This window comes from Panthera tigris, chromosome A3, assembly GCF_018350195.1.
Source record: "Panthera tigris isolate Pti1 chromosome A3, P.tigris_Pti1_mat1.1, whole genome shotgun sequence".
NCBI lineage: Eukaryota > Metazoa > Chordata > Mammalia > Carnivora > Felidae > Panthera > Panthera tigris.
Window position 1 is genome coordinate 47,878,740 of NC_056662.1, and position 10,594 is coordinate 47,889,333.

The 10,594-nt window shown below is 44.7% G+C and overlaps 1 protein-coding gene and 1 long non-coding RNA gene across 2 annotated transcripts in view; one reads left to right on the plus strand and one right to left on the minus strand.

Annotated features, from left to right (window-relative positions):
- The window catches only part of NAPB (NSF attachment protein beta), a 40,852-nt gene extending 39,534 nt beyond the window's left edge, over window positions 1–1,318 (minus strand). The window contains exon 1 of the mRNA XM_007096571.3: window positions 1,133–1,318. Coding sequence (XP_007096633.1) covers window positions 1,133–1,230 — 98 coding nt within the window. The 5' untranslated portion in view covers window positions 1,231–1,318. The remainder of the gene's footprint in view (window positions 1–1,132) is intronic.
- An 8,026-nt stretch (window positions 1,319–9,344) lies between these two features.
- Window positions 9,345–10,594, plus strand: LOC122237275. Its single transcript, XR_006215624.1, has 3 exons — window positions 9,345–9,748; window positions 9,839–9,953; window positions 10,275–10,594. It is a non-coding gene; the product is annotated as an uncharacterized LOC122237275 (long non-coding RNA).

A 10,594-nucleotide genomic window follows, 5' to 3' on the forward strand; every position in this document is an offset into this window, starting at 1 on the left:
AAGAGAATGAAGATGGCAAAACAAGCAGATTCCAAACTGAATTTAGTACATAAAATAAAATTGTTGAATAATGTAACAATTAAGTATTGGTCCTTCTCAAAAATAAAAATATGTTCTTGCTGTCGGCAAAGGATCTTCACTTTCAAAAAGAAAAACACCACCACCACCACCACCACCACCACCAGGAAATTTCAGCCTCTCTAATCCTAAACAGCTGAATCATTCACATATTCAACCACCCAGAACGGTCAGTACAGGCTCTGCTTTTTGGGAAGTCCGAATTTAAAACCTTACCCCAGGAGAACAGAAAATTACAGAAAATTAACGGGATTCCCAAAAGACGCCTACTTAGGAGCTGCGTTTATCCTTAATCAAACAGGAGGCCCTGGCAAACCGATCAATCTCTGGTGAAGTAAAAATACTATACTGAGAAAACGTATTCCTTCTCCAACGAACGTTTATTAAATGCCTACTTGGCGCAAGGCAAAGGAGCACCCCATCTCTGGAACGGGGGCGCCGCGCCAGTCTGCTCTTGCTCGGGGCCCACCGCCCAGCCAGATGCCCCCAGATGCGCGGGCCAGGCGCCGGGGCAGGGGTCCCCGGACCCGCCCCTCCGGCTCCTCCTGGGTTCGCCTCTGGCCAACACAAGTCTCTGAGAGATGCGGGTTCAGCCGTGGGGAAAAGAACAAACTGTCCTGCCGCGGCGGTGACGGCCCTCCTCCAAAAGAGGCCACGGGACCCCCGCAACAACGCAGGGACAGCGCCGGGCCGGAGGGGGCGTGGAGGGGTGGGGGGGCCCTCTGGGGACCCCAGGGGATATCTGGAGGGTGCGCTGCGGCTGACGGACCGCGAGAGACTGTAGAGGTTCTGGGGAGCGTGTGAGGGAGAGGTCTGGGGGCTTTAGGGGATGGGGGGCACGCAGGGGTGCTGAGATCCCCTGGGGCGTTCTTGGGAGAGGGGTCCCTGGGAGGCTCTAAGACTTAGGAGCTCTCTGGAGGATGTATGGGAAATGAGGGCCGCTGGGCGTTCCAGAGGTGGAGGGGGGATTCAACAGGGCGCGCATGGGGGTCGGGCAGCTAGGGAGAGGGCCTGGGAGGAGACCCCTTCAGGGCACGCGCGGTCTAGCGCTCACCCAAACAGCCCTCGGAGGAAGGAGTGGGAGGCCTTGACTCTCTTCTCCGCCTCCGCCATCAGCTGCACCGCCTCACGCTCCTTCCCCGCGCTGTCCATGTCGCCTGCTTTCGCCGCCACAACCTCCTAACCTGGCTCGGATGCGCCTTCCGCGCTTTCACCCTCCTCTCGCAGCAGCCGGTCGCGCAGGCATGGCGCGCAAGGCCTACCGGGACTTGTAGTCCAAGGCTGGTCACTGGCGGCGGAGATGCGCGAGGCCTCAACTACAATTCCCAGAAGGCCGCTGAGCCGGGCCGGGTGGAGATCTGAGCTAGCGGACTAGCCGCGCCCGGGATTTCGAGATGGGGGGCGTGACTCTCTGTATGGGTCTTAGTCCAAGGTGAACTTTAATCTTTCAAGTATACGGGGAAATGGAAAATGCCCCGTGGCTTTCCAGTAAGGATAACCTCAAACATGCAGCCTCACGTTGGTTCAGGAATCCCTGCTCACCACGACTGATAACCTGGCAATGGGATGGTTGAGCAAACGGAGGATAACAGATTGGAACGTTCAACCTACGCCCCAATTTTGCAAAAGGGAATGTAACGCAGCCACCAAAAGCAATTTCATTAACCATGTGATGCCTATCCACCCACCCACCCGCCAGCAACAGCTGGCAGAGAGAGCCATTTTTATCTCCAGAGCAAGGCGTTTAAGAATGTAATTATTTTCCCCAATATAAATTCAGAGTTATTTTTCAGTCCCCCCATATTTCAGCCTTATGTTGGCCCTCTCCTCCTTGGTTATAAATGAGTTGCATTTATGCTATATATGCGTAATCCACTCTTTTAATTGACTGAATTATTTTCTATGGATGGGAGGCTTTGAACTCTCATATCCTTTACGTGGTGCTGGCCATAGGGGGTGAGTCTTCTGGAGCACAATTCTGCCTGCCAGGAAGACTATCCATAGATAGATGCTATCGTGTGCCAACAATTTCCAGGCCTGTCCGGGAAGGAGGTGTTTTTTTGTTTGTTTTGTTTTGTTTTTTGCTTTTGTTTTTGTTTTTTTAAATACAAAGTCTAGACCATTTATTTGGCAATGCTAAAGCAGAGGTGGTGAAGCAAATATGAAAATCACTGCCAAATGAGAACTTGTGACAACATTAAACTATTAATAAATACACTGTGGGCACTGGAACACAATATATATCTAAGAAAATGAAGTCTATCTTTAGAGAGAAAGACAACAAGGGTGAAACTCCTTGAAAGGTAACTAAAGCATAGATCGCAGAGTTCATACATTAAAGGTGCTCTAGAATCACTCTATCAGATCTTCAAGCAGGGTTTACTTACTATTACTACATGCAATACTCTAACTTCGAAATCCCAATTTGTGTGCTTTTGAAGCAGTATTGGAGAAGAAGGAGGCAGGAAATTAGAGGTGGCAGTAAATGCAGGAGTAATGAGAAAAACTGCAAAACTGGAAATAAGCACTTGCAAAGCAGAGCAGTCCACAGGGATTTTCACAGAGTGAGGCCAACTCAAAAGCTCTTAAGTGCGGCATCATTATGTTGAATAAAGCAGCTCCCAAAGCTGGCCCAATGCAGAAACTCCAAAGGATGTTCAAGAAATACTGATTCCTAACCCACTGGCTTTTTCTGTTAGGATCTCCTGAAGTTGAGATCTAGGAAATGTACATTTTAAAAGGAACTCTCTGCTGCTATTGTCAAGCACACAGTTCTAGATTTTCAAATCTGTGGTCAGCTCAAAAGGAGATGGAATGGACTGCCTCCTCCAAACCAGAACATGCAGTTAAGAGTGGCAGGGCACATAGTGACATTTTTTATGTTTGGGTATTTCCTTCATTCTCTTCTTTCTGTCAGGCACATCCTTCCCCAGTCCACACCCAAGTGGCATAAAAACTTCAAGCTGTAATTGTTGTGTAGAACACATGTTTCTTCTCCCAGAGGCTAGATTAGGGGATGTGGCAGGGCAGCGAGGCAAACCTCACAGAGTGAGGATGGCTGAGAGACAGATAAGGAATCCACCAAGCAGGAGGGAAATGGAGACCTGCTCTCATGTGGGCCAGGGAGGGCGTGAGGCCCTCAAGTAGGAGCCGTCCTAGAGTAGGTCCAAAGGATCTACACCTGTGCTGACCAGGATGCTGGCCACTCACCACAAGTGGCCATTTAAATGTAAATCAAATAATATGAAATCAAATGTAAAATTTCATTCATCAGTCACACTAGCCACATTTCAACTGCTCAATGGCCACATGTAGCTAGTCAGCGACCATATTGGACTATACAGATACAGAACATTTCTATTTAAAGCATAACCTAGTGGACAACGCTGACTTAGATATACTTTGCCTTTCAGCAACTCTGGGCATTTAGAAGAAAAGATTTCAGACTGTTTCTGAGAAGATGGAGCAGGAAAGGAGAAGCTTGCACCCTGAACCAGGCAGAACCAAGCAGGATCTGTAGGTCTTCCCCTATGATCAGGGTAGACATACAGACATTTAGACTGAATGAACACACAGGAGGTTAAATTGGAATGTCAAGTATCCCTCTATTCACCCTGAGAGGTGGTCTGCAAAGGCAAGGCTGAAGCCATCTGAGAATAGCCAGCTCTAAGAGAGGCAGAGTCAGAAAATTATCTGCGTGAAAAACAAGATGTGGCCATCTGCACGTGTTCACAGTAGGGGGTGCAGCATGGCTAGAGTCCTGAGTGGAGACTAGCACCAAGGGAAGGTGCAGAAGGCACAAATGCATTGTACTTCCAGGATTGCATGGGCTGGTGTCTTCAGTGACCAGTGCAGGTGCCCAGTGCCCTGGGTGAGTATCTCCCTAGAGCTGAGTGTAGCTGGCTCCTGCTACTACTGCCCTACCCACAGCTGAACAGCAGGTACCAGTTACTAAGTGGTACCAGTTCATTTAGTGTCACCCACCTCCCTTCCCTCTGATTCTAAAGTCTGTAGGAAACTTCTGGCCGTGACTAGCATTGGGTGTTCCCATGCCTGTGGGTCCCAACTGCCAGCACCTGGAGTTCTCCTAAGTGTTCTCTTTGGCCTTCCAGCCTGATCTGCTTGAATGCTGGAGAAGTGGGGAGGATTAATTAACTACGCTAATAGGGGAATTAATGCCTCTTGGCCTTCCACGAGCAGCCCTCAATCAATGAGTGTTGGAAAATTCGAAGATAATTTTCTGGCGGGACATCTCTGAGCAATGTTTCACACTGTCTTGTGTAGTTTCCCAGTGGTAATGAGCCCCACTCATTACATACAGTAGTGCTCACAGGAGAAGGTTGCTAGTTCTGTACTCTTTATTGACTTTCTTCCCTTGCCTCTCCCCATACTCCTACCAGTGCTGCCTTCTGGTGTCACCTTCCAGGAAATTGCTTCCACTGGAATCCTTGTCTCAAGGTCTACTTCTGGGAGAACATAAACTAAGACAGGGAGTGTATGCAGTGACGACCAATAGGCATAGTCTGGTGCCCATGCACAGTCGTGGTGTTCATTACAAATTCATAAATCAGCATTGTCATCTGTGGATAACTGTATACTTGGGGTTCTGGTTGCCACTTCAAACTTAGTGGTGTCAAACTACAATGATCATTTATTAGTATCACCACTTGTGGTTCTGGGTGCTGACTGGGCTCAGATGGGTGGCATCTGAGACCCCATTAAGTTGGGGGTCTCTCTTTCAGGTAGTAGCTGGAGCTGGGGTCACCTCAGGGCTTTCTGCTAATGCTTGCTGCCTGGGATAGGAAGACATGAAAGACCAGAGCAGCTGAGGCTCCTGGTATTTCTCTCTGAACATTTACATGGTGTTCAGGGCTCCAAAAGTGATGGGGGGAGGGGAGCAAGGCAGCTGCTGGATTACCTTTATGACTTAATCTCTGAAGTTCCAAGGCATCATTTCTGTTTCCCTAAAGCAAATAGCTCAGGCTCACCCATATTCAAGGGGAGTGTCTCTAAGGATTTGCAGATGTGGTAAACCCCCCAGAGTTACATTCAAGGGAGCCAGTCCCCACCCTGGTTGCATTGACAAAACTGTGAAGCTACAGCCCCGGGCTGGGGAGCAGCCCCTCACCTCCAAGGGCCTTCGAATCCCTAGGGGGTCTGCCCCATCTTCAGCTGCCTCCTCCAGTGCTATCTCAGCTTCACTTCTGTCTGTAACCTAAGAGTGGCTCAGAGGCATTGGAAGGGACAAGGCCAGGGCTCCTCTAGTGTTGTCCCCTTTAGAAGACAGGTAAGAAAATAATTCATTCCAGAAAGCTCTTCATCCAAAAGCATCCAAGTAATTAATTAATGAAAATAAATGTTCCCTATTCATGTTGATGAGGTTGGGCTTCTGTACTTTGTGCAGCTTTGAGGATAGAATTTAATTACTCTATTTACAGTGATTCTTTTCATTTTCCTCGTGGACTCGCAAAACCTGAGAGCAATGAATGGGAAACTTCAGGGGGATAATTTGATAAGTGTTTTTTATTATATATTTTTTAAACTTTCAAACAAACAGTAGTTAGTGTATGTATGTGTGTGTGTTTGAGACATTTCATGCTGTGTTGAAATTGCTACAAATATTCCTTTGTTGATATTATTTACCATTTTCTTGAGAAATTATTCCGTAAAATTTAGACCAAAGAATTAGAAAAGGCAAAATTAAATATACAAAGTATCTGTTAGAGGAAACATAGAAGATAGTAAATTAAGTTCAAGTAAATACTTCTGAAAAAAAAACATTATGTCATTAATTAATGTTATTCTTTTCATTAACTGATTTGAAATTCCAGAACACATTTTGAAATTAACTGGATGTTTTTAAAAGTGGCAAATGGTACCTGGGTGGCTCAGTAGGTTAAGTGTCTGACTCTTGATCTCTGTTCAGGTCATGATCTCAGGGTTTGTGAGATCTAGCCCTGAGTTGGGCTCTGTGCTGATAGCACAGAGCCTGCTTGGGATTCTCTCTTCCTCTCTGCCCCTCCCCTGCTCGTGTGCTTCTCTCTCTAAATAAATAAATAAACTTTAAAAATGGCAAATGGATGTAAAACAAAGATGCCCCAACTTTTTTTATATGATAAATTCTAAGACCTTTCTCCTATAGGCTCAATATGTTTCTTCCCAGAGTTATGGTTCTGAGCTGTAGGCACAATGGCTTACAGAGAAAAATGGTTTATTTCCTGGACCATTTTGATTTCCTTTCACATTATTATTTTAATTTAATTGATTTAAACTTCTTTAATTAAAATAAATTTTAGGAGAATTCTTTTCTATTAATTTCTATTCATTTTTATGTATATGTTTCCTATCAAATCTTTATTAAACCTATAAATATGCAGATATTATCACAGTGTATATTTGTATTTTGTCTGTTTAGGAAACATAAGCATTTTCAAGATTGCTACCAGTCTTTGCAATGAATTGTTGATGGATAATAGTTCTTTGCACAAATTTTATATAACCCTTTCCTATTATGACACATTGGGGGTTCATCCTATTTGCCTATTACCAAAATAGTTGGGTTTGTCCCAAAATGAAGAAGGCGTTTCCTATCAGTGGTCACACGGTCACAAGCTTATTTAGGGTGTGGTGCTAACATCTCTTCATACTCAGTCTGAAAGAACTGAGCCTTCATAAGCCCACTCTGCACTGTTGTAAATACAATACAAATGCTCTGCGTTTGAAAATACAGTTAATGCTCAGCATTCATGGATTCTATATTTGTTTTTAAATTTTAATGTTTATTTACTTACTTTTGAGAGAGAGAGAGAGAGAGGCTGAACAGGGGAGGGGCAGAGAGAGGGAGACACAGAATCCAAAGCAGACTTCATTGCAGAGAAGACTAGCAACTCTTCTAGAGGATTAAGATCATCTTGCAACCCTGTCAGCACAGAGCCTGATGCACGCCTCAAACCCATGAACTGTGAGATCATGACCTAAGCTGAAGTCAGATGCTTAACCAACTGAGCCACCTACACGTCCCATATGGATTCTATACTTGTGAATTTGCCTATTCGCTAAAGTTTATTTGCAATCCCCAAATGAATACTATGGCATTTCTACAGTCATTTATGGACATATGCAGAGCGGTGAAAAATTGGAGTGACCTGATATACATCTTTTCAGCTTAGGCTGGACAAGGCAACATTGTCTTTTTTGTGTTTGTTTGTTTGTTTGGTTTGTTTTTGTTTTTGTTTTTGTTTTTATTTTTGGCTTTCATAGTGTAATAAGTATTTTTCTCATGGTCTATTTAGTGCCATGGTTTCCATTTTTTTGTACTTTTTTGGTGATTTCACTATTTTAAGTGACTTCCAAAGAATGTGCTGGAATGTGTCTTCCTCAGCACAAGAAAGCTATGCTGTGCCTTCAAGAGAAAATACATATGTTAGATAAGCTTTGTTTAGACACAAGTTATAGTGCTGTTGGCTATGAGTTCAATGTTAACTAGTCAAGATGTAGGTCAAATAAAGTGTCTTTAAATAGAAATACATATAAAACAAGGTTATGTGTTAATGGGTTGGCAAAAATGTGACCAGAGACTCAAAGGAGCCAAACTTGTGCTCTCCTTAGATGCAATAGTTCAGTATTTGTTAACTCAGTGTTTATGGCGACTTTATAGACCATATTTATTTTGATTGATGAAAATTAGCTGTATACTGGGAGGCTTTCTCAATAAAGAAAATGAAATGAAGCCAGATATAGAATCTCTCTTTCCCAATCCCTAAAAGGAATAGACAAAAAAAGTAAAAGACTAGCAACTCTTCTATAGGATTAAGATCATCTTGCAACCCCTCTTCTCCAACCCAGTCACTATCCTGCTTTATACTGTTCTCTGCCCCAGCATGCTGACCTACAGGGGCTCCATCAATAGGGTCCTGTGTCTTCTGGCATCTTGTTGCATTAGGCCAGTGAGATGCCCAGCATACGATGGAGGGCAGCAGGTGAGTGAGATCATGGCATTTGTTTCCCATTCCTTCTGCAGGGTGGTCAGCTGAGGCTCTCTGATGTCTAGATAGCTCCCCTCATCTTCCAGCAAATGACAACCATGTGCCCTGGATTCCCTTGCACCTGCAGCACTGTAAGTACCTCCAATAAATAAACCTTCCTATAGTGAGTGTACCTCTGTTTATTGTGGAGACCCTGATTGACACGCTCCCCAGCTTGTTGTATGGGGTGTAACCTTGAAACTCAAACTATAAAAGTCTCATATGAGAAAGGAAAATCTTGGGCCAGTCTTAGTCATGAACATGGATAAAAGAATTCTGAACAAGATATTAGCAAACACACCATGCACAAAAAATATTAATGGTTATGGACATAAGTGTGAAATGCTTAACTTTAAAACTTTTAGAAGTTATTTTTTGCTTTTTTAAAATTGAAGTATAGTTGACAATGTCACATGAGTTTCAGGTGAAAACTTTTAGAAGTTTTAAATGAAAATACAGGAAAGTAGCTTCATGACCTTGATTTCCTAAATGAGACATCAAAATTGCAAACCATAAGAGAAAAAAATCAATACATCCACTCCATTAAGATTAAGGATTTCTTTTCACTAACATAGCATAACTGAAATGAAAAGACAAAACCACAACCCAGAAAAAGATATTTACAGTAAATAAACCCCAAAATAATTATTACTAAGGATAAATAAATCCTACAAATCAATGGAAGGCAAACAACCAAATAGAAAAGATGAGCAAAGGACTTGAACTTGAAGACTTGAAGGTTACAACAGAGTTTTGGCCTGCTTCATCATTGGCCGCTTGTTGTGTCAGAAGATGGAGGAGTGCTCATGGAAAACAGCAGTAGAGCAGGAGACCAGAAGCTGGAGCACAACAGTCTGCAGAGCTGCATGCCTTTTATTTGCTTTTGAAATGAGACGTGATGGTTACTTAAATGGCATAGCCTGCTAAGGAGCTGGTAAACTAATGCTGCACAAGTGAAAACAGCTGCAGAAAGGACAACAAAAGTAGGGCTCCTAGGTGGCTCAGCCAGTTAAGTGTCTGACTCTTGATCTCGGCTCAGGTCATGATCTCACAGTTCTGAGTTCAGGCCCCGTGTCAGGCTCTGCGCTGACAGTGCAGAGCCTGCTTGAGATTCTGTCTCTCCCTCTCTCTCCCTGGCCGTCCCCTGCCCATGCTCTCTCTCTCCAAATAAATAAATAAACTTAAAAATCAAAAAAAAAAAAAAAAAAAAAGAAAGAAAAAGAAAAAGAAATGAGACCAAAGGCTGCATGAAGGATGATGGCCTGCCAACAAACCATGCCACCCTGGGTCCCCAGATGGAGATCCTACAGAGACAGTGAGAATGTTCTGTCTCTTGTGACATCTCTGACATTCTGAGCCTCATGGTTTCTCAGGTTTCCTTGTCTGGAAAGAGAAAATGTACACTGAGCCTTTTGGGGCGATGCCAGCTCTGAGCCATCTGTAGCACTACCTTGTCATTGTTGGCATTCTGTGCCTGCTGCTGGCCTGCTCCCCAGGACCAGCGGGCATCTCCAGCCAATGTCAGCCACGTCCTTCTGCTGCAGCCCCAGGATGAGGGCTCAGGGGCTGAGGGCTGCAGTGGGGGCTGCTGCTGGTAGCCTGGGCAATGCTTCCTTGCAGCTTCCCTTGGGAGAGTACTCAAACAGGTACCCAGACGGCAGATTGCTCCTTGCTGGGATGGCTTTGAAGGGTTTCTGGTGACAGGGCGGGTCTCAAATAGATTTTCTTCTTGCCAGGGTAATATCCAGGTCAGCAGCTGGTTGAGAGCAGGACAAAGAAGAGTTTATCAAACAGTGCTTGAATGAAAGAAAGAAAGAAAGAAAGAAAGAAAGAAAGAAAGAAAGAAAGAAGGTGGGAGAAGAACCCAAATGAGATCAACCCTGCTATTTACAAGGGCATATTTGTTCTCTGAGAGTTGTCACATCATCTTCTCTCAGCCCCTATGATGTCAATGGTGACAGGGATAGAGAGAGGGCAGGAGGGGGGAGATCACAGAAAATAGCCTGGAGCCCCAGGGAAGTTCTACCTGCTGCACCTCCATGGCTTCTTGGAGGAGGTTTCCCCTTCTTGAAATAGTCAACATGATTGAGCCCTGTGTGTCAGGCACTATGCCAGGCACTTCTGCACCTTTTACAATAATCTGATGTATTTACTATTATATAAATTTTACAGATGAGGAAACAGACTCAGAAGGTAAAGCAGCTGCCAAGCAACAGTGGAAGGGCTGCCTCACATCTGACTCTGCTCTGCATCTCTCTGACCCCTCATAGCAGCTCCAGACTCCACAGTGAGAACAGAACTGACCAGCCTGGATGTCTGGACTCAGCCTGGCTGGGTAGGGGATGGTCTACTTGGCTATCTGTCCTGGAACATGCCTGGCATCCTAGGGCATGAATTCTCACCTGCTAGATGACCTCCAGGTCCCTTCCTGCTTTGGGGAGCAGTGGCACTACACTTCAGGTTTCCAATCAGAAGCATATCATGATGAACAA